This window comes from Limanda limanda, chromosome 18 (assembly GCF_963576545.1).
Source record: "Limanda limanda chromosome 18, fLimLim1.1, whole genome shotgun sequence".
In the NCBI taxonomy this organism is placed as follows: domain Eukaryota; kingdom Metazoa; phylum Chordata; class Actinopteri; order Pleuronectiformes; family Pleuronectidae; genus Limanda; species Limanda limanda.
In genome coordinates, this window is record NC_083653.1 from 6391832 (window position 1) to 6416898 (window position 25067).

The 25067-nt window shown below is 42.5% G+C and overlaps 1 protein-coding gene across 1 annotated transcript; it reads left to right on the forward strand.

The window, feature by feature from the left end:
* Positions 1-14652: 14652 nt before the first annotated feature.
* On the forward strand, positions 14653-23238 carry LOC133024668 (single-minded homolog 1-like). Its single transcript, XM_061091832.1, has 11 exons — positions 14653-14827; positions 16809-16891; positions 16980-17069; positions 17158-17263; positions 17711-17796; positions 18089-18288; positions 18417-18523; positions 18696-18843; positions 21462-21618; positions 21737-22121; positions 22496-23238. The coding sequence occupies exons 1-11, from the start codon at positions 14653-14655 to the stop codon at positions 23236-23238; spliced, it is 2280 nt and encodes a 759-aa protein (XP_060947815.1).
* Positions 23239-25067: the final 1829 nt, after the last annotated feature.

Below are 25067 nucleotides of genomic sequence, written 5' to 3' on the forward strand. Positions count from 1 at the left end.
TCCTCTCCCTCCAACATCATCACTCTCTCTCCCTCCAACTCATTCTCCTGCTTTGATTCTGCATCTGCATCTTTTTCCAGTTCGCGGTCACCGAGATGCGATGATTGCACTTTTTAAAAGGAGATAAATCACATGTGCTTCGTGCTACTTTTAGCTCCAACTTCTAAATGATGACTAATTTATTTTCTGCTGTTTGAAGGTGTTTACCGATCGAGACACGGCGGACTGACAGCTCTGTGTTTTCCAGTCAGTGCCTTGAGGCAATAAGAGGGAAATCTTAATATTATATATATATATATATATATATTAAGGACGTCTTCTCTGATTAAACCATAATTTGCTTAATACATGTAGAATATAAGGAAAGCTGGATAATGAGGCTTAATTAAAATATATAAAAAAAGGAAATCTCACTTTAACCAACAGGCCTCCATTTGAAGGTCTCTCTTGTTTTCACCAAGCCACACGACAACCCCCCCCCCCCCCCCCCCCCGCAAATCAATTTCATAAACAGTCTGTCCACTAACACATTCATCCTTTTTCGACTGCATGAGTTCCACCATGGAAAACATAACGCCGGCGCTTTGGCTCTGCCCCGGCACATCTCCCTTCCCCATTCTCTCCACTCCGCCGGCCATCACTCTCCAACGACAGATCAATCCCCGCGACCATATGTGGTGATGTCATTTTCCTTGAGAGTGAGAAGGATGGGCCTGTTGTGTCCATCTGCTCCGGTTCGTGGAGCATTCCAGCGCTTTAGCATTTGCATGGCTGTCAGGCCGACAATGAACACTAATCTCTCTCCGACGAAGAGAGAAATGAAGCTGGTGTGAAATAACAAATGTAGAGAAGGTAGATCTCTATCGGCTCAAAATGAGGACGTGAAGTAAACGTCTTGATCTCACCCTCATATTTGGCTTATTTAACCAATTTGACCGCTTCAAAAAACACTAAAAAACTTAATTAATTGCCGTCCAACAAATCGACCATTATCATCTGCAAAGAAAGAGACATTCGCTATAGATGCTAATGTCAAGTGCTGACGTGGAAGCATGTTTTGGCGTCCACACCAGTTCACAATGCTTCTTTTATTTGGCAAACAGGCCGAGCAGCCTATATGTCACCATTGAATGTATAAAATATGGTGAACAAACACACACACACCCGCTGCCACATGCTCCAGCTTCCCCTGGGACGCACCATCTCAGAAACGGGACGGCCCCCCGGCAACACACATCCAACACCTCCTCTGCTGCCACACGTGCCGCCGAGCAATTACCGCCATTAAACTACTCGCCACCTGTTAACTGCCATGTAAATATTCATCTGGAGCAGGGAGAGCGTTTCAGCCTCTGGCCTGCATGGAAATGACTGGTGCACTAAATCAGACCAGTGACAAGTCAATGCAGAGGGACGCACACACACGCACAAAAAAAAGGTTAGTGAGCTCATGAAATGTAAATGCTGTGTTGCCACGGAAAAAAACAAAGCGTGCTGGGGGTGTTTCTGCGAAGATTTGCATGAGACATGGAAAAAGGACTCACTGCTGTTGCTATTGCTGTCGTGGTTCGACCGGTGCCTATAAATAAACTCCACATATAAACGTGTGTGTTCTAGGAGCATGTAAACAAATTGTGAATAGTTTGGATTGAAAAAAACACAACTCTCCTGTGAGATTTGAGTCTCACGTGGAAGCGTTTACCAGTCGGTGAATTAAAATGGAAATGGGAGCCATATTTGCCCGAGGATTGTCGAGTGTTTCCTGCTTGTTTAGTCAATCTGGTGAAAACACAAGGAAAGTTTGCTTTTTACAATATTTGCTTTGCAATTTATTCAGGAACTATGCTCTCATGCATTGAGCAAATAAAGTTGAATTAACTACCAGTACTATTACATCCAAGCCGAGCCTAGTGTTTGGGAATACTTAGTTCCTTCTAAAGCAGCAGCAGCAAACCCCCCCCCATTTCTCATTTGTCTGGACTTCACTTAATCTCATGTTTCACTTAACCTTTCTTTTGTAATATCTCTACATTTTATTTCTACAAATTTAAATGATAATTCGAAATCACGCTGAGGCCAAATATACATATATATTTATATATATACACATTTAAATCAGATTAAAAGCAGTTGAACTCGTTTATATTGAGTTTTAAAATACAAGAATCATACAATTAGACCCCACGTATCTTTTTAAACAAATAATAGCAATTCCCATCAACGATCTTGGTGTTCTCAACAGTACAACTATTAATACAAGGTGTTATAAAAAATATAATTTCACTTTATGTGAAAAATTCTAACATTAACCTTTAATGTAATTTAACTCAAGCACATTGTGCTAATTAAACAACAGTTTCACAGTGTAAAAATTAAAGTTTACCTGTATAAGTTAACAGACGGAGTGAAGACTAAATATAGTTACAGTATACATTTTTTGAAAAGCTATCAAAGACCGTAAATCAAAATTAAAAAGGTTGAATTGAGGTTAAAGTAGAAAGAGAGAGTTAATTAAGAGATTTTCAAAAAATAACTTCTCCTATGGCCAAACATTAGAAGAAGCTGGTGTATAAACAAATAATGAATAACAATAAAGTAAAACACAAAGTTGTAACAATATACAATATGTAGATAAAAGTAATATAATTTTTGGCAGATACTTCATGTCAATAAGACCTAAAATCCTAGCGATGTTTAGTGTTTTATTAACACTTATTCAATGTTTCTATACTGCCTAATAAATGGGTTATGACTGATCCTGTTATCTTCATCTAATTTCACTGTTTTCTTTTTTGATCTGTTTTTCCTGGATGTGTTTGATGCATTTTACTTTTCTGGAAAGACTCAATTAAATCAAACCAATCATTTGTTCAATCCTGTGATTCACTCGTCTTTCAGTCAGCAGCTTGATGACTTGTTGGTCGACCAGGGACGATGTTTTAATTCTGGAACTTGATATGTTGTATTTTTCTAAATATATATTGCCTGATTGTTTCCAAACCAAACCCTAATAACCCACCCTTGTTTCTGTGAACATTCCTAACAGCTCTAAAACATGAACTGAGTGAACTGATTAATTTCTCCCTGTTGTCGTCCCTGCTGTCACAACACTGTGCTGTGAGGTCACAACACAGACACTCATCCCGCTAAATTGTTTTAATTGCATTAATCAATATGGACAGGTAAAAAATAAAAACCTCAGGATGACTGATCAGTGAAAACTGATCGGGGGCAGGAAGATGTTGACGGGTAATCGGATCCTCTCCCCACAGCCTGTCATCGCATCGAAGAAATATGATAGAACAGAAACATCTCGATTGTTATACATTTAGCAGCAGTACACTGTAAAACCTCTTCACACATTTACACGATATTTCCTCCTTACTTTCGCTGTGTAGTGTTTTTTCCTGCAGTCCGAGCCCGTGCCCTCAGGGTGCTACCGTCTAGACTGGGACACCCAAAACCTCTGCATGCTGATCTCAAAACTTCCAGTGCCTCGAATGCCCCGGCTCCAGTTCAGCCCCCCGTGCGATTTGTTAGGGCGTTGAAAGTAATAACCCATGACCAGGGGAAGTTTTAATATGTGGTCTGTAAATCAATATTACATTAAAAGAACTCACTTTTATGTCTCTTACAACTCTCCAGCTCATGTTTTATGGGCTTTGTGGTGTTTAGGGCTGAAGCGAACCTCTTCGGAAAACCTCTAAGCTGCTCACATGAAGAAGGTTTCTGGGAAGATTTCACAGATTTGATTTCACTTTGTGCAACTGGATATTATTAACCGGTAATGCCATCCAACAGAGAGGGAAGACTAAGTGCTTTGTGTCCTTGCATATGTGTGTTTAAAGAGTATTTGTCCATTTTGCATACTTCTTTTTTTTCCACGTGTAACACGCTGGAAATATGTGGTCTCGGGAAACGACCCGCTCTGCCCTGATCCCGAGGTCTTGTCCTGATCATTTTTTATCCTCTGGCCTTTTTTCCGGGGATGAGACCACATCTGTCTCCGTCACTACTTACACGCTCTTTCACCATAAAGTACCCAGAGTCCCACATGCACACACGGGCGAACGCGGACACATCCTCCTCCGATCTCATGCCTAATTCAAACCTGCCTTATGAGTCCCCTGACAGATCCACGCAGAGTCCGCTCAACACATGCACACAGACATTCAATCACCGGAGAAGCAGCGCAGGGCAACGTATAAATCCATCTAGTAAAGCATCTTCCAGACCGTCCCCAATGCGAATGAGATGTCCCAAAGCCTTGTGGTGTTATCGGGCCTTTGTAAAGGCAAGAATGTGATCTATGCCCCCCTAATTGTTGCAGGGGGAGGTTTTATAAGCACACTGCGGATAGGCTAACAGGGCATATAAATCCTATGGCTCGCAGTCTGCTTATAAATCCTGACTTTCTGTCTTGTTTTGAAATTGTAATGTCTTCTAGCTGCAGCACAGGGACAAAAAAACACTTTGGAAATAATCCTCTGCAGAAAGTAAGAAAACCTACATCTTCATTATAAGGAGGAATGCAATAGGAGCCGTAAGAATTATTTACAAATCGCTAATTGGCCTCCGTCTGAATTGTGGTCGATAATTTCCTCGCTTTCTGCTCTCTCTTTTTTTCCCCTCTTTTCTAAATGTAAGAATGCAGTTCACTATCGAGTCCGACCAGTGTTGCAGGTCTGATGTCCGTGCCTGCTCTCTACAGTAGCTGGTTAGCCATGTCTGACATCTGTGGCTCCCCACAGTTAGGGTGAATGCCAGGCTGAATAATGCACCAGGGGCAGCACTGTTGGGGGAAGCACACGGCACTCTGCTCTGCCTCTTCTGGTTTCTGCACTTTGCAACGTGCTGCGAACAGTTCACGAACAAATCCACCGAAAATGGGTCGTTAAAAGAACTGTGACTAATGCTTTTCAAATCAACAATGAACTATATATCTGCTTTTCATAAAGTGAGTGTTCGCAGCTAGCTGGTGGATGGAGTGATGCGTTGAGCAGCTACAGAGAAGTTGGCAAGGACCAAAACAAAGCAAAAAGGAGATTAAATGTCAGATTTGTAGGCATAAGGAGGCAAGAAACACATCAACATGAATTATGAGGTTGCTACAAACCTGATGAATGTGTAAATAAGTAGTAAGTTCACCGCATCAACATAAAACATCATAATGTGTTAAAGTATCGCAGGTTTCAGACTTTTGGTTCCCTTTACTCAAAGTACTATGAAGTAAATTATAAGAGTGAGATATTGAGGAGGAAAAATTATTAAATGTTCAAAATTGAACAATCACCTGAAATAATTATCATTTGTGAGTCTACCATGTGCTCAGAGTTACCAAGAGGCCCAAAGACACGGTTTTGACCCGACAGACAGAATTTACATTCAGGGGTGAGAGTGTCTCAAACCCCACGATGCAAAGCGCCCGCTGCCACGTTGTTGCGGCTGTCGGCGTGGAAGAATAATCCCCGTCCTTTGCCTCCACTGCAGGCTGCTGACCCCCCGCCGACCCCTGGGCCAGCGGCTGGGGTGTTAATGCTCACCCTCACCAGGGTCGCACCCAGCATGTTTATTTTATGACACAGGAGAAGGGACCTCAGAAAGGAGTGTGGCCTCTAGCACACTGACCCCCCAAAAACCCATTAGAGAGGAGGCTACTGAGGTGTAAAGGCCCTTTACTTCTGACTGAGCCTTGTTTGTCCTGATGCTGTTGTAGGGCTTTCGTTCAACAACCTAGCGTAGCTTCGACAAATAGGCTCCTTAAAATCAATCAAGCTGCACCAAATTGGGCTCACTCATCGATATCAGTCCCCTAAATATGTCAGATTTTTTGCCATCAAGACCCATTAGTTATTAACTGGGAAACGCCCTGTGTTGAACTGTTATAGGATAAATAATCCTGGATCGGTCTCCTAATCCGGATTTGTACAAAAATGTAACAATCGATACCACGACCTTCCACCAGGTTTCGTTGGAATCTGTCAATTAGTTTCAGCGTAATCTTGCTTTCAAATAAACAAATGGCAGAGGTGAAAATAATTCATTAAAGTTCTGATGATCAAAACTTACTCAGTTGTACAATTCAAGGTAAACAAGTGTTGGATGAGTTTCACCGGAATAGATTTCACGCTAGTTTAGAAATTAAAAAACAAAAATCACTTGACGTGCATTTTCTTACAGTTTTCATCAGAATCTAAGTCAGTGTTTTTCTTTTACGCTGCAGATTCCATTCGCTTCATCGCCTCATTTTAATACGATTCAAATCCTTTGTTTTGCAAGTGTGGAATAAAAAAATAAAAAACACACACACACCAGACCACCACATTTTATTCTATGCAAACATGCACCAAAGACAGAGGAGGCTGCTGAGCTATGCACCAGTGCTGTTTTGCATTTGTTGTCGTGCTGTGAGAAGAAATCAAAAGAAAGAAAAAAAAGATGAGAAATGTCATTGTTGAATCAAATCGACGGCGTACAGCAGTGTGTCTGCTTCTCTGTTTACACGAGCATCAACCTCATCAGGGTTCCTGTAGTGACTAAATGTCTTCCTAAATATGCATTTGCATTTATTTTAACATGTGTGTGAGTCTGGTGTGCGTGTGTGTGTGTGTGTGTGTGTGTGTGTGTGTGTGTGTGTGTGCGTGTGTGTGTGTGTGTGTGTGTGTGCGTGTGTGTGTGTGTGTGTGTGTGGTGCGCACGCATCACTCGGGAGAGAATCCGTCAGCCACGTTTCCAATTCCGCTCAATTTCAGCAAGAATCTCAGTAATCCCGCTGAAGAGCCGCAGTTCTCCCACAGTGACATCCCATAATGGCACTAACATCAGAGTGGTGGGCACCCAGTTACGACTCCCAGCCTCCATTCGGTGCACGTTCCCAATCCCCCAACCTGTCTGTATGCAAACAGAGCCCCTCAGAGGAGAACACTGATCTGGCAGCCTTTCACTGAGCCCTGTGTAGACATATTTAATGCCTCAATAACCACTGCTTAAGACAGAGTGATGAACGCCAGGGGCTTTCATTACCACCGCCATTATCCGCACGTGTGTGTTTAAGTGTGTGCGCGTACAGTATTGCACCTAAACAAGCGTCCTCCTGTTATTTACCCACCGGGAATGTCAAGCTGTTTGTCGTTTTATTTTAAAACATACATACGCCTCCGTTGCACCGGGAGAACGCGGCTCGCCGATTTGCGCCCGTGAATTAGCACAACTAACCCGTCGGAGGTGCTGCTAATCTAGTCTTTCAGCATTACAAATTTATTTTGTGCTCAACATTTTACAGCTTACTCTGACAGCAGAGATCTGTGGATGTGGAAATGTCACCGTGACTAAAGGTTCAAACGTGGAAAACAAATAGGTAGGAGTTAGAAAATTAAACACACTTTAAAACCACTATTATTTTGGCGGGGCTTTCTTTAACCTCTCAGGGCCTCGTTTCCATGTCGCTGTCAGGGCTGGGAGGCGCGGGGACAGCTGGAGAGCAGGGTAAATACAGTCAGAAATGTGTCACAGCATCAGTGCCACAGCTTATTGGTTTCCTCACATGTGTACACACTGTGGGAGAAGCTGGAGGCATACACAGAGGTGCAGAAACAAACATGGACTCATATGCATTTAAAGGACTAGAAGGCAGGGGACAGATAACAGGAACTCGTATTTTTTTATACCACAAAATTGATTGTGGTGGTGCAAGATTTATTTTGACCCCCATGATATACATACAGGAAGAAATCTTGGTTTAAGTTGGCTTCCTATATTTCTGTTTTTCTTGCTGTTTGGCGACGACGACAAGGAGACCCAAGAGGAAAGTCTCCCCCCCCCCCCCTCCCTCCCCAGACACTCATCACCCAGAGAGGGTGAGCGAGGGAGAGCTCGTGCAAGGATCAATTTGTCTGCACAGGAAACTGTGTAATGTTAATCACAACTTTAATTTGGGCTGAATTAGCATTTTGATGAACTTGCGGGGCTGACTCGTGCACTCTAAGCACTTTCAAACGGGGCGCGCACAGAGGAAATGGCAGCGCGGTTAATTAACGCTCGCACACAGCAGATGGGCTCGGTGAAGGGCCTGGCGGGAAGAGACACGGCGAGCGCCAGTCGGAGGGAAAGGAGTCACCGCTAATGGGGAGAAAATAGTGCGCGGCGTAGAAATTTCCAGCCTTCAGATGAAAAAGGCTGCTTTCCAAACCAACAGGTAATGGAGGCGGGGAGCACTAAAAAGACATTTCAGTCTTTTAGGGAAAACAAAGAGTCAGTAATTGCTTACAGAAAACACAACTGGCAAATCTTGGTCAAACATGCAGCCTGTTTACATATGCCCGACCGTTTCAATCTCGCAGCACCGAGTGGAACCCGACATGGTGCCGCCGGCTCATTGCTTTTCACTTGTTCGGCGAAATCTTTTGCTAACGCATTTAGAATTGAATGCCTGGTTATTTCCCTCTCTCCTCTCTTCTCCTGCTCTTTCACATCTTGTTAGCGTACATCCTGTCAGAGCCACGGTTCTTCCTGAACATCCCACACATACATGTGAAGACACTGGAGCTCTTCCATCTGCGGGCTACATACTGTGTGACGCATCTAATCAGGTTGTGTGAATCTGTAATGGCAGAGTATTAGTTTGTGATGAAGTCATGTGTGAGAGTGTTGAAGAGGAAATGTGAGAGAGGTGGAGGTTATAAATACAGAGGTGGATCTCCACGGACGAATTGAACTACTGTACATGCATGACATGGATGACACGGGGCAGCACAATGAGGTCATGGTAAAAATCATACAGGTTTAGCATGTTAAAGCCCATGTGTTTACTTAGCATCATTATACGGCACGCCGGGTGGCCGTGTGCATGTGTGTGTGTAAAATAACTCAACAATGCATGGATGGATTTTCACCAGGGGACGTTACTTTAGGGGGTTATCTTCCATATTATTCCACTTTTGCAGTTGATCGGTCACAGATCAAGGTCAGAAATATGCTCGGGGGAAACACAAATTCCAAGATATCTCTGCAAATAATGAGGCTAGAGCAGGGGTGGGCAAACATTGTGACTCGCGGGCCACAATGGGTTCTAAAATTTGACAGAGGGGCCGGGCCAGGAACAGATGGATGGACTGTTTTTGTGAACTAATATAGATGACATGGAAAAATCATTACATGAAATGATTTGGCATTTACCAATTAGCAAAGCACTTATTTGCAAGGCCATTTAACAAAAACTCGCCTTCAGAGAAAGGCTTGCTAGCCTTTGCTATTTCGAATGCCCCCCAAAAAACATGACTTGGTAGATGACTCTTTAATCGCAGTTTGTCTGTGAAAAAAAATGTTGCTGAGTCTGTAAATTAGTCGCCAACCTCTGAGCTGCAGCCGCCCGTTCTTGCATTGACTGCTTGCTAGCGTAGTTAGCATACTTCTTAGCAAAGTGACGGCTGTTGTACTCCATGAAAACTGCAGTTTCTCGGCATATCAGGCATACAGCCTTCGATTGGACTTCAGTGAAAAAAGTATTTTGTTGCCGACTCCGTGTTAAACACTCGGCACTCATTGTCCACTTTTCGTTTCCTTAATCCTCTCATTTTACAGAAGGGCTCACAGGGCAAACGGAAAAAGTAAAGGGAGATCATGTGCCCTTTCGAGCCCTATACACCACACTCCCGAGCAAATTTAATTTAGCTGACGCTTTTATCCAAAGCGACTTACAATAAGTGCATTCAACCCCGAGGGTTCAAACCCAGAACAAGAATCAAGAAGTATGATTTCTTAAAAAATAAGGCAAAACTACAAAGTGCTATTAGTATATGCCATTTAAGTGCTACTAAATTGTTGGTTTAAAAAAAAAAAAATTATTTGGAAAAGTTCGGCGGGCCGTACCCTGCCCATGTCTGGGCTAGAGAGACAATCCACAGCTTATGTGGAGCAAAGATTATTCCACATCACATGATATCAAAAGTGACATCATGAGGAAGTCCCAAACAAGTTAGAGAACGACATCATGCTTAGTTCAAAAAATATTAAACTATATTTTATGCATGTTTTTCTGCATCCTCCAGGACAATAGACACACAACCTAAAGATTATATTGAATGAAAAACATAATCATTATTTGGACGAAATCATATAATCCATACATTTTTTCAGCCAATAACATTGAATACGTGTTCTACAGTTTAGATTAACCAATCACTTGTCATCATAAATCTGTGACAATTCCATCCATAGCTTCGTATAACCAGATATATTTATTTAACCAAAAAGCCATTGAGTACTCTTGACACGCACAAAATAAATTCTCCTTCAACTGCATCACAAAAACCTGAGGTGGTCACCAGCAGATTCCATTAGTGATAATAAAGAATCGAGTACAGAGACGTGAAAGGACATTCTACCTCCTTGTGAGAAAATGTTTATTTTAAGGTCTTTAAGTGCCTTGCTCAAGGGTAGTTTCTCATTTAAGTGCCCGACTCGGATCATACGACACAGAAAACTCTCCACAGTTTCACTATCAGGCCTCATCACACAAAACGATGCACCGTGTTCCTCACTGAGTCTCTACCTTCATCCCCTCACCTCCTTCCCTCAGTTTCCTCAAATCCTTTCTCCTAAATCCCCTTCACTAACCTGCCTCGCTCCCACCTTTTATTTTTTTCTTTCTTTCCATGCTGGTTTCCCGCAGAGAAACAGGATTCGTAATACACCATAAAAATGGAAAGACGGGCGAGACTGCGGCGGCGGTGGTGGAGGGGGGGGTTGGAAGGACACCAAAGCGAGCCCCCCTGTTGTGCAGCCTGCGGTGGGGCATTAACAGGAGGTCCTGCCGGGTAAATCTTCTACCAGCTTCGAGAAAACTCGCGCTTTCCCAATCACGCCTGACAGGTTGTCAGTCACTGGGGGGCGCTGCTGAGCGGAAGCTGCATTACTTCTTTTTATTAGTGAGAAATGTTTATTGTTTGCCGACGTAAAGCAACAACTGCGGCGAGAGAGTCGATCCCCAAGTATGGAATTCTAATCCTTTGCATGGAGACGGATCTACGCCGTAAACAAAGCACGGTGACCTTTGACCTGGGGCTGGCTGGTGTACAGAATGGGGAGGAAATGGGAGCCAGTGATGAGGGATTGGTCACAGAAAAGTGATGTGGGATATGGATCCGAGAGGCTGCTCTATACTTCAAACGCTTCAAAGACCTCTTCTGGAAACATCAGCTGTGAAGGAGGCTGAACATCTAGAGCCGCACTTCAGTGACCTGTTCACTGTTTTTATCTGTCAGAGACGAGAGAAATATGGAAAGTTACGGCTTCACACTGATTTTATGTGAAGAAGACGCCATTTAGTATTTTCTCTCACACATAAACATAAAGACACACCTGTCTCCATGGCTACAGAGGACATTACAACCCTATTATAACCCTAACCCTAACCCTAATCCTTGACTTACATTGATTTACTCTAACCTTAGTTACTACTTGCTTAACCCAAACCCGACCTTAACATGAATCTCAACCAAAGCTTAACCTAAACCCTAAACCTAACCTGAACCTATTAACTTAACCTAAACCTAACTTTAACCTATGCCTGACCAATCTTAACCCTACAAAACTTGAACATAGACTTAAAGACTCAGACTGAAATGAACTTTGACATAACTAAACCTAACCTTAGCCTTAACTTAACCCTACACCTATAACTTACACCTACTTAAAACTTAAACTTAACCAAAACCAAACTCATAAAAAACGTCTTCAAATTAAACTTAAACTATTTACATTATGGTGACTTGCTTTTTGTCCCCACGAGGAAGACAAGTCCCCATAATGTGACTGTGTAAACAGATTTAGGTCCCAACCACGTGAGTAATACATGGATCACACACACACACATTACCCACACACACATTACACACACACACATTACACACACACACACGAGGACAGAGGGAGAAATCTGTTCCCAGGCAGCAGGAGAATCTCCAATTATAGAAGGATGCAGCATCAATTTAAGGACTAATTACGTGCGCAATGAGCTCACCATCATGCGTCCGCGCCCCCGTCCCCGCGCCCGCTGCTCGCCCCCCCCCCACACACACGCCCCCCCTCCTCCACCTGAGCGCCTGGTGTCTAATTAAAAAACTACATGCACCGCGGCGCTCTCATTTGATTCACACCATGGAAATTAATCCCGAGATAAACGCGTTTGACGGACGGACACCAGACCGAACTGGTGCTGCAGGGCTGGAGGACTGGAGCTGTGCTGGGAAGGAAGAAAACACCAAAAACAAAGAAAACCCACATGCACTTTCAGAAATAGCTCAAGATTTAAAAATAAAAAAAATTAAAATATATATAAATATATAAAGGATTGGAGAGTAAATTTGCAAGGAGACCAAACTAGAAATATTAACAGAAAAAAATCTATTTGAAATGCAAAGTTCCAGTCTCCACTTCAGAGCTGATTCCTCTCCAGCAGCAAATGCCTTTCTGAAATCCAGACGAGGTTCGTGCAGCACCATGCAAACCAGTGGAACATGTGGTGTAACCAGTACGAACAGGTGGAGGGCTCCATGTTTTTTTTGGTCAGCACATGCACAGTGTGACCAGAAACACAGAGATCTGGCCAGATGCTGAGAAGGCGAGGAGGAGGGTTTAAGGCCTGTTCAGCCAAACCAGCAGCAGCAGAACGAGCAGCACAGCTCACAACACCGACACACTTATTTATTTACTGCTTGTGTTTTATATTATTATTAATATTTTATTAGTTCTACCCAGATTTAACTGAATATTTGGGCAAGTGCATTTAGTGACTGGAGAAAAAAAAATACCATTTATGAATGGATTAAATATTTTCCATTTGAATTAAAACAATTTCACATTTTCTCATTTCAATCTAATGTCCAGAAAATCTAAAAAATGTTGATTTTACGCACGAAATTGGCATTTAAGTGATTATATTTCCTTTTCTCTTCTAGTAGACATATAACAGCAGATTTTATTCTCAACATTTCTTTAAATAATCCCTAGAGAGGTCTGTAGAGGTTTGATTCGGACTCTCAGCTTCACAATATTTCTCCTGTCATGATGTTTTACGCGGATTTTATATTTATTTTTTTCCACCAGCTTGATCCGTGATCTCCACGCTAATGACAAAAACACAAGATCACATCCAAGCGCACTGTACGCGCACGGCCAAGTGCCGCGCACGCACGCATAGGCTCCCATCGGCCGTGCACCAAATCGACGCCCCACGGCCACCGTCCAATCGCAGCACGACTTTCCATGGCCTCGTCCAATCAGAGCGAGGTGGGCGGGTCCCGGGCTGCTCCGGAGAGGCACTGGGAGATGGTCGTGGACAAGGAGGCTTGTTGGGCACGAATGCCACTCGTTGCGCGTCCTTATAATTTGGGGAGGTGTATGCAGCGCACGGCCCCGTTCGCCTTTCCAGGTGGAGAATCCAGGAGGAGCCCGACACCGGAGTGAACTGGGAGGACTGGGTGAACCCGCGTCAGGACAGGTGAAATTCCCAGCAGGCTGCCCCGCAAGGCCACATGGATTGATCCAGACGCACGGAAATGCGGCGCGTCTCCCCGCGGGTAGGGAAACGACACACACTGCACATGTTCTCTCCTCTGGACGAGTCTGACCATTATCGTTCTGGATGTTGACATATTTTTTATTCTTAAAAAAAAAATCATATATTGTAGAGGATTGTGGGGATATTGTGTCACAGTAGTTTTATTTCCTCCTCCAGCGCAGGTTTCAGGAATAGTGTTCCATGTCATTTCCTCGATCCTGCTGCAGTGATCACACACACAAGACGCCTCAAAATGTCTTATTGTTCGTTAAAGACCAAAGATGGATAAATGCAAAATGCAGATTTATTTTAAGCGGGCGTTTGTGACATTTAATTTAGTCGAAACATTAAGAACATGTATAAAATGACTAGAGCTGTTTGTTGTGCTGCCTGAAAAAATTGAGACAAAGTTTTGACTAATCTTTTTGACTGTGCACGCATTTAAATCTGCTCTTTAAAATATTTCAGAAATTAAATTACACCTCATGTACTGTGATGATTTCCTAAAATACACTAACGTGTTGCTGCTGTAACTGTTGCTTATATTCTTAATTTATTGTTTTCACACTCACATTAAATTAAACCTGTGTTTTGATTCACGACTAAATGGAATAATTTCATCCACAGCGTTGTTTTCTTTACACATACAGACAGCTCCTTCATTTTGATGTGTCATTTTATTTATGCATCAGAAATAACACAGGGGACCTTACACCATGTCAGTGTTGGTGCAAACGCAGGCCTCCTGCATGCAGATGAAAATGCAAAGATGTTTTTCTCTCTGGATGCAGGAATAACGTGTTTTTTCTTCCTGTCCCATGTGTTGCACAGGTCATGGATGAACATCAGGCGCTTCACCGAGGAGAATTAAACCACTGAGTTCATCAGGAGGAGCTTTACCAGGGATACTCTCACAATCTGGATTCGTTTATTGGTATTTATATATATAGAGAGAGAAATAAAGATTTGTTTTTGAAGTTGAGAAGTACAATGAGAAGGAGGCAGACGGGCCAGAGGAGTGAGTGGAGCTGCTGACGGGAAGGAACGACTCCAGGAAGAAAGAGCTGCAGGGGAAAAAATAAAAAGGCTGCGAGATGAAGGAGAAATCCAAAACGGCCGCAAGGACTAGACGGGAAAAGGAGAACAGTGAATTTTACGAGCTGGCCAAAATGTTGCCTCTACCGTCCGCCATCACCTCCCAGCTGGACAAGGCCTCCATCATCAGACTCACCACCAGTTACCTGAAGATGAGGATAGTTTTCCCTCAGGGTGAGCGACTGGTCCAATGCACTTCCACCATCTTTTACTTTGTGACTTTTCTTCCTCTCTGCATGAATTCAGTTTAATGGGAATTCAATGCATTCAGGCATATATTTATTTTTAACTTTATGCAGCCCAAAATATTATTATAATTCAAATAGTTTATTATATATTAAATTATGAATGAAATATTAAATATAAAGTTCAATTATATTAAAAATTATATGCATAAATCGGGATTATTATTAAATTCACATGACAAAATCTGACAAAAATATTATTTTAAAATTAAATTCAAACTATATAAATGCAAATAACTTCTTCCCATAATACCATCACTACTCAATTAGTCAGTGTGATTTCCTGGTAAAAATACCACAACAGAAATATTCATATATATATAAATATATATATATGTATATATTTTAGTTGAGTCTTGCTAATCTGTGTTGTAGTGGAAATAATAACAATTCTAATAATATAATAACAGTGATTGAATCTTGAAACAAGTGTGGATTTGTGCAAATACAGAAATATAAATCATATTATTCAAGTTAATAATAATAGCTAAATTCTTTAGAAGTAGATTCTAAAAATATATAATAAAATATTTAAAGTCCTGTTGTTTCCATACTAGTGCTGCAAGACTCATTTGAATCTACACACAAATATTACAGGAATATAATAGCGACTCCTCGTCGAACTACAGGACGTCTTTACAAATGGATTATGATGCGTGTTTTAATTCGCTGTGGCCAGAGGAGACAATCTGCCTCCATCTTTTTACACAGGTCTCTGCAGGCTCCTCCGTCTGCGTGACTGAGAACAAGATGTAGCAATTAGTAAAAAGGCCCTGCAAGGCTTCTAATCACCTAAAGCCATGTGAGCAGGAGGCACACACACACACACACACACACACACACACACACACACACACACACACACACACACACACACAGACACACAAAGGCACACACACATACAGGGAAAATGCTCTCCCAGAAAGCCAGATCATAAGCCCAGGTTTTTGCTACATGTACACTACAGTATAGCTAACACACAGGTCATGACATGCAACATAAAACACTATTAAAACACACCAGAATCAATTGATATAGATCTATTTAAACAAGACACATTTTGCAATTGTAGGATTGTTTATATAATTTTATACCTCAGCAGAAATACACTATTTCTGCATCCTCTCATGTGAGGGCATGGCAATATTCGACATGTCCGTATAAGCAGAGACCTATTTTTATTTTCAATCAGGCTGCAGCAGGGGAGACGGATCACTAATTTACTGATGATGCCTGAGCTCCAGCACATTTTTCTAATAAAGCCGAATGAATTTCACCGAGGGACACAGGCGATCTGCTTTGTTCCACTTACACTGAAAAACCATGGCCTACACTGTGAGAGGTTCACTGGACCCACACATCCAAAGATGGAGGATATCTGAGCAGTGACATATGGAAGAGGTTGTTTTTAAACAGCGTAGAACACAACAATTTATATATATGTGGAATAACAACAACATTAATATTCATAATATCATGAGTATTAATTTAAATATTATAGTAAATTCCTGTCATCTCTTGAGAGCCCATAAAGTAATTTAGGCTATTACTAACAGTAAAAGGGACAGTGTTAATGCCTCAACACTAAACAATCTAATAAAATAAAGTCTATGATATATATACATGTGATCAAATATAATGAAATAATATTAAAATTTAACAAAAGAGCTATAAAATAAGAGCATGAATGCACACCAGTATATATGGCTTGAAATTGTGTATGTTTTTATGTGTGTGACACAAACAAGGTACTGACTAATAATAATAATAAAATGCTGTCGATTTATAAAACCATATCATCTTTACCAAAGTTGTATCTTAGATTTTGTGCATTATTAATAACAACAAGACTGTAATGTGATTGTAATGTGCAGCTCAGCAGTGAGACAGTGTGATGTGTGTGTGTGCAGGTCTGGGGGAGGCCTGGGGTCACACCAGTCGAACAAGATCTCACGACAACATAGGTCGAGAGCTGGGCTCTCATTTGCTGCAGGTACATTCATATCTCCAGTATTATTCATCATCTTTAACAGGAGGGGGGGGAGGGTGGTCGTGACTGAACACGTGTCGTTTATTTACAGACGTTAGACGGATTCATCTTCGTTGTGGCCCCGGATGGAAAGATCATGTACATCTCGGAGACGGCGTCGGTGCATCTAGGACTGTCTCAGGTCCGTCTGAGCAATTTAACGTTATTATCATAATTCGTGGTAGTAGTATTCCTGCATTTCTGTTATTCTGATAATTCAATCTCCACAGGTAGAGTTGACTGGGAACAGTATTTATGAATACGTCCATCCTGCCGACCACGATGAGATGACCGCTGTGCTCACTCCTCACCAGCCCTACTCTCCCCTCGCCCACGGTAACAACTCTTTCTGACACTGCCGACGTGTCGACGTGTTGCGGATTGTGTTGCAACCAGGACGAAGCTAAAATAAATGCCACGGATTATTCATTTTTAAATCAACATTACACTGATATTGTTATAATAATGTCACACGTGGGAAATTAATATAATCTGCACAAATTCGTGTGTTTGACATTGGAGAGAAACGCACTGAAGATTCCTGAAGGAAGCATTTGCAAACCAGATAATCGCTTAATACGTTTCAATGCTATTATTTATTTTTATGCAATGCTAAATAATACCTTTATTTTGTAATAATTACTCGTTTTTGAAATGAACATGTGCGCAGTAGGCCTAATGACGCGTCTCTATTTTACTATGCACACATATTCTATGCGTCTTTTACGCAAATATGACTTTCTGATTGGATTTTTGTTTACATTCGTTTTTTTCCTCCTGCAGAATATGAAATGGAGCGATCTTTCTTTCTGCGGATGAAATGTGTTCTGGCAAAGAGAAACGCAGGCCTCACCAGCGGTGGATACAAGGTAGGCGGTGAGGTTTTGTCACTGTGTTTAATTGACTCAGTGTTAATTGAGAAATTAATTAAAGTGCAATTAATAGATAAGTTAACAATTGTATAATAATTGCAATTTAAATATTTTCACATCTGTACTTTGTATAAATATTAGAAGAAATATTATATTTTATATTATATATTATAATACCCTGAATTTTAAATTTGGTAGCTATCCTACAACATTAATTTGTGCACATTGCTTCTTCAATATTAATTTGTATGAATAATCTATTCTCACATGTCTCTGTGCTTCATCACAGGTGATCCACTGCAGCGGCTACCTGAAGATCCGTCAGTACAGTCTGGACATGTCACCTTTCGAGAGCTGCTACCAGAACGTGGGTCTGGTTGCTGTGGGCCACTCTCTGCCGCCCAGCGCCGTGACGGAGATCAAACTGCACAGCAACATGTTCATGTTCAGAGCCAGTCTGGACATGAAGCTCATCTTCCTCGACTCCAGGTACACTGAATTTCCAGGTCGACAAAATACCAGCAAAATACAATAAGCTTTTTCTCCTACAGGCAAATTTTAAAATATCCCTGAATTGCAAGTATATTTTTTAACATCCATCCTTAATTCCTCTCCAGGGTTGCCGAGCTGACGGGTTATGAGCCCCAGGACCTAATAGAGAAAACTCTGTACCATCATGTCCACAGCTGTGACACCTTCCACCTCCGCTGTGCTCACCACCTCTGTGAGTTACCAGCCTCCTCCATTATTCCCTTTACAACAGACCCTTTTTTTGTCTGCTCTGGCAACCTGCTGCAGCCACCACATGCAGACAATCACACACAGACGCACACAAACAGGCATCGCATTAAATACGCTAAACTCTGTTTTCTCTCCGTTTCTTTCATCTCCCTCAGTGCTGGTAAAAGGCCAAGTCACCACTAAGTATTATCGTTTCCTGGCCAAGCACGGTGGCTGGGTCTGGGTCCAGAGTTACGCCACAATCGTCCACAACAGCCGATCCTCAAGGCCTCACTGCATCGTCAGTGTCAACTACGTCCTCACGTGAGTCCCACTGTAAAGCCACAGATGTTTGCATGCATGCATATACAACTATTTTATTTGAATCCCACTTTTCAGATATTAAGTCATTACATTTGTTGCATTTCGAACTAAAATCCCTGAAATTACAGCGACGCAAGAATCCCAACACAAGGTTTACAGGGTTTTGTGTTTGTGGTCTAAACGCAGCTGCATTTTTCATGTGTTTGCCGAGGGAGCAGCGTTGAATATTTAACTAGATTAGGTACAATCATATCATAGACTCTCGTGATCCACGCTGGAAGCTCACTCAATGATGTGATGGGTCTTTGTCTCTTGGAGAAATCCTTCACTTTATCCCTCTGCAGCCTCTCTGTACAAATCCTCCGAATTTCGGCGGCTGCAGGGCTCAGGCAGTTGTGTGTTATGAGAGCACAAAGCACACTAGGGCCCTTTGAGACAAGACAAGACAAACATCACGGTTCAACCCCATCAAAAAACCTCTACTGTCACCATCGATCCGCAGGCCGAGGGAAGCTAAATCGATCAAACGGTGAACTAGGAATCAATAGCCATCTCATAGCTGTAGCACATGTTGTATTTTCCTTGTTAGGTTGGGTTGATCCAAATCTCACTTGTGTGTGTGTGTGTGTGGGTGTGTGAGTAAAAGAGATGGTGTGTTTGTGCAAGTCTCTGTACGTGCATGCATGCATATGGCAGCACTTCAAATATTGATTTCCTCAATGCAGTAAGGAGAAAACAAAGTGACTGCATTAAAATGACAGTGAATTTCCAAACGCACAATTGGGTCTAACACAGAGGTTTTCAAACGCTCACACACACACACACACACACACACACACACACACACACACACACACACACACACACACACACACACACACACACACACACACACACACACACACAAAGAACAATAACAACACCAATAACAAATAAAAAAAAGTACATCAAAAAACAAACCAATGTGATTCAATCACCTCGCACCGACCGCATTTTTAGCCAAACAAGAATCCATTAATAAATCATGTTTGGAGCTGGGCTGGAGCTCTGACATTGACCCTGAGGTGGAATTCAGCCAACACAGCTGAGTTTGCACAAAGGCCCAACATTATTGGCTCAGACAGAAGTCAGCCAGGGCACAGATAGGATGCAGAACCAGCCCCCGCAACTATACCTGCAAGAGCAAATAGCACTCACACCGTGTACTGGCTATCCAAACACAGCCTTTCCCCTGAGGTGTTGTACATAAAGAATGGGTCATATTTAGAGTCATATTAAAGAGGCTGGCTGCGCAGGGTCAGGGTTGGGCCACAGGGTTTAAAATGCCAGGCAGCTGCTATTACATACTGTTGATGTGATAAGTTAAGAATAGGCTCATGTTTGCTGAACACTTGACACAGGAGCCTTTTCACTCCCTCGACAGTGTCACTTGGACCGAGTTCAGCCGCAGGACAGTGGGTTAAAATGTCAAAGACGCTGCACAAGCTCGACACATTAAGAAGAGCGTCTGCGTTGAAGGAAACTGTATTTTTACCTAAAGACGCTCGAGGAGGAGATTCAGTGCAGAGATTGTGTGTGTGTGTGTGGGTGTGTGTGTGTCTGTTTGCACATTTCCTTGTGTTGCTTTCTGGCACCGTTCTGGCAGAAAATAATTATTAACTTTCTTCAGGTTACCTGTTATTTATCTCAGAAGGGGGAGGGCTCAATCTCTGGAAGTTATCTGTATAGTGGTTTTCACTTCTCATAGTCTTGATACCATTCAGGCCATTAGAAGTTTGTTTGTTAAACAACTCTGTTCCGCTATCGCTATTCAATATTGGTCGAGACGTCTGCTGCAGAGTAATCACTTATTAAGCACAATACAACTACCACGACTGTACATCGGATTATGAGGGGAGAAAATGCTTAAAGGTTTTAAAAGTTGGCGCGATGCACTTATTCAAAGTGTCCTTCAGCAAGGCTTGGGTATTAAGTGGCTCAGTGGCCTGCGGCAAAAGTAATGTACCAAAAAAGTTAGATTTGTTACAGTATGAAAAAAACAAGGTATTAACAGTAATGCTAGCAGGTTGCACATATTGTTAGCTTCAGCATGCTAACACTTTCACAATGACAATGCTATTATGCCCATTTGTAGCAGGTATTATGTGCATCATCTAAGTTTAGCAATTAGCATGTTAATGTTCTAGCTATAAGCACAAAACATAATTACAGCTGGCTGATGGTAATATCTTTGGTGCTAAAAGAAATGTTTTGAATCTATCCTTGTTTCAATGGGACATGTACAGTATGAATGTTTGCAGCTGATTTAATCCTGCAAATAGTTTTCAGGTTATTTCATTTAAAACTCTAAATGTCAACCTTGTGGTCGTGCTGGGGGGATATAAGAGGATCATCAAAGTCTGTGAGCTTCATGCTTTTGAGACCACAAATCTGTCCTGGAAATCCATCCAGTAGTTGAGATATTTTAGTTTTGACAAACGCGGTGAACCAACTAAAATAGCTAGCCAAGATGGAGGTTTTTTTAAGCTACTGGCAGAACTTAAATGTCCCAACTTGGATAAATATAGGATCAAAATTATTATTCTTATCTGTAACATATATTTTGTTTTTGTCAAAAGGGACACTGAGTACAAGGGTATGCAGCTGTCCTTGGACCAAATGAGCCCGACCAAGCCAGCCTTCCCCTACGCCAACAGTCACACAGAAGACAGGAAGAGCACCAAGTCACGTCTGCCCCCGGCGAAGGCCAAGGCCAGAGTGTCCCCCTACCCACAGGTAATAAACAGCCTGTTTTGCAGAGCTCAATCAAGAAAAGAGACAAGCCTAATTGTTAGAAAGCTCATCAAATCACAAACTCACGGAACTGTGATTTTCTTGGTTCTCTCTCCAGCAGTTTTCCGCTTTCAATCCAGAGCGCTCGGAGTCAGACCAAGACAGCCAATGGGGAGGAAGCCCTCTGACTGACTCCGCCTCTCCTCAGCTGTTGGATCCCGGTGAGGCGACCGAGACGTCTTGTGCCTACCGACTGTATCCAGACTCTGGCTCCTTGTGCTATGGCCTTGGTTTATCTGAAGAAGATCTCGCCCATGCCCAAGCACATCCGCACACCACCACATGTGACCGCGTGCGATGCCAGAGCAGCCGATACTTCCTAGGAACCCCCCAGTCGGGAAGAGAGGTTTGGTGGGATGCCACACGCTCCGTTCTCTCGCTGCCCAAACCCTCGGTGGAGAACAACGAAGCCTACGAAATCACATCGTACCATGGAGCCATTCATGGTGAGGTGTTAGGGTTGAGACCACAACCATCTGTCTCTGCAAATAGTTCTGGCCTGGCTTCTCCTGGTAGCTGTTTTTCAAATGTTATTATGAGACATGCTAAGTTGTTTACGGCGTCTCTTGCCAGGGTGCCGATGGCTACCATCTGTTCAAAAATTGCCTGCAATTGAAAGCCAAGTTATTTCACATTTCACATCCTCAAAAACAGTGAAAAAACCCCCACTGAGTTTCTGCCAAGACATCCAGTCTGATAGATCAAGATTCTATATGCATGTAAAGCAGAATTGTGCACAGCTATACCAGAGTCATGGTTTGAGGCACATCAAATATATGAGTGTAATGTATTATTTTAATTAACCCAACTCTCCTCACAGGTCGGGGTCACTGGGATGAAGACAGTGTTGTGAGCTCACCTGATGGAGGCGGGTCCACCAGCGATTCAGGTGAGCGTTACCACGGTGACCACTTTCGGGCAAGCCCCCGAGAGCCGAGCAAGATGGAGACCCTGATTCGTGCCACGCAGCAGATGATCAAAGAGGAAGAGAGCCGTCTGCACCAACACAAGGCGCCGCTGGACGTCTCGGGGCTCGCCAAAGCTCACAGCCCATGCTTCAACTCCTCATTACCCCACCACTCCCAGCTCAACATGCCCAGTGTGGTGTGCCGAGGCCCCGGAGCGCCCAGCATCGACCTCCCCTCTGAGCGCCTACATCACCGGGACGTCATCAAAGTGCTTGGCCCCCATGACAATGACGAAAACACGACCAGTCCCGCTTCTTTATCTCGTCTCAGCAGCCCCAGCTCTGATGGGATGCCCCGGTCGGGCCTTTCCCTCACCAAAGACTACATGGCGACTGATCTGTCCCCCCACCATTCACAGCCCCAGGGGAGCCCGCTGATCTATCCGACCCAGGAGAGGCAGCCGTTGGACAGACAAGCAGCCTACGCTTTGACTGGGTACTCCCTGGAGCACCTGTATGACCCGGAGAACCTGCGGAGTTACTCGGGACTGGCCTGTGGAGGAGTCCAGTATGACGTGGCCTCTCACGTGAGGATGCAGGCAGAGCAGATGCAGGGACACAAAGCCACCTCAGTTATCATAACCAACGGGAGCTGACGATATCGATTGCAGACAGATTTTTGTTCTCTAAATGAGGATATTAAATGAAGGTGGTGCTGTGTGCACATTAAACACTGGCCATGGGCTTGATGGGAAAGACAAGACAATAAAAAAAAAGACTGTGAGGTACCTGCACTGGGTCCATGCGCCCTCTCTGGCTCAGTCAGTGCAATTTCTGTTTTCATCCGGCCTGTGTATCATGACATTCTCCCTCTCCGTCATCAGAGGACGATTTCCCAAGACTCTAAAGGACTCGTGTTTAAGAACTAATATTTGAAACGCCACCTGGCACAGGGCGGAGGTTTGCTCCATTACATAGGAATACAGTACTACTCTAATGGCAGTGAATTCCCCCCCCTTGCGCAGGCGACCCAAGTTTTGAATCTGGTTAAACATCAAGCCAGTGTTTCTGTTCCAAATGTCTTACGCATCATTGGCCATGTGAGTTAATCTGTCCAGGACACAATTTCCAAAGGCCGTAAGCAAATGTGTTGTTCCATTGCCCCTTCACCTGAAAACTCCATTGCACAGAGCGTAATGTTTTACACATGAAGTGCATCATGGGAAACGGCGAGCAATTCGCTATTGTTAGGTGTCAGTGTTTCCTGGTATTTATTTGTCAGTGGGCTATTTTCTGTATGTGTCATTTCTTCCTGTCCAAGTAGAAACTTTACCGGTGGCATTAAATTAGTTTTGATGTTTGGATGACACCAACAATAGACTAGAAAAAAATAATCTAGTGGAAAAACAGAAAGAAGGAAAAAGGCCTCTGATATGTAAAAGTGTAAATTATGCAGGACAACTTTAAACTGTTTTAACGTGTATGTGAAACGCCCGCACTTAGAGCACGAAGAGATCACAAAACCAACGTGTAATCTCCCCGTGACCTCTAAACATAGATATTGTATGTATTGATTTACAGCTGTGGCTCAAATGATATTGTTTACATATCAGAGTATGATTTTTTTTTCCTGTTTTTATTTTAAGCTTTACCCGACATATTAGCATATGTTGAGTATGCTTTAAAACAATTTAAATTCTGCTCCACATGCAATTGAAAACCATCTGTTTTTGTATCGTCATGAGGGCCTAAGGGATAAAAATGATTGATACCAACTTATCTAAAAAAATATGTTGAATGTCTTTAGTTTCTTATTTAATTTATGATGTAAATATCATCACACAATGAACTTTTGGACTAGGAGTGGCAAGATTATTTATTAATTGGTTAAAAAGTCTTAAATCTGAATACTGTTGCAAACGAGTAACTTGTCTGTTGAGTTTTTTGTCCGTCAACTGTCCGACATCACAAATAATGCTGCTATATAGATACTACAGATATATATCGTTCACCAATAATAAATATTCACAACAACTTTGTACAATAATGCAAATTAAACACATACACTCATACAATATTAATATACATATAGCTCAAGGTAGGGAACATCCTTCACAGTTCATACTAAATTACTGAGAACATATATCACACTAACGTCTCTGAGGCTCGAACTGTTTCCCGTTGGCCAAGCATCTGACGGTAGCGAAGATGATGTTATTCACAGCAGGTTGTTATTTATACATAGAAATGTCCAGACAGGCAACAATCTTCTACAGCATGGATTCTAGTTTTAAATGAGGTTTTCAGATTCTTAGCTACCAGTCCGCTCACCACATAACTTGTCTTCATAACGCTGGCTCTGTCACAGTGTGGTTGTGTGATTGTCCGAACAATTCACCCAGTATAACATGGATAATTAGTCTTTTTCATCACCACAACCGAAATTAGCTCATCTTTTACACACAAAAATAATCATTCCACATTT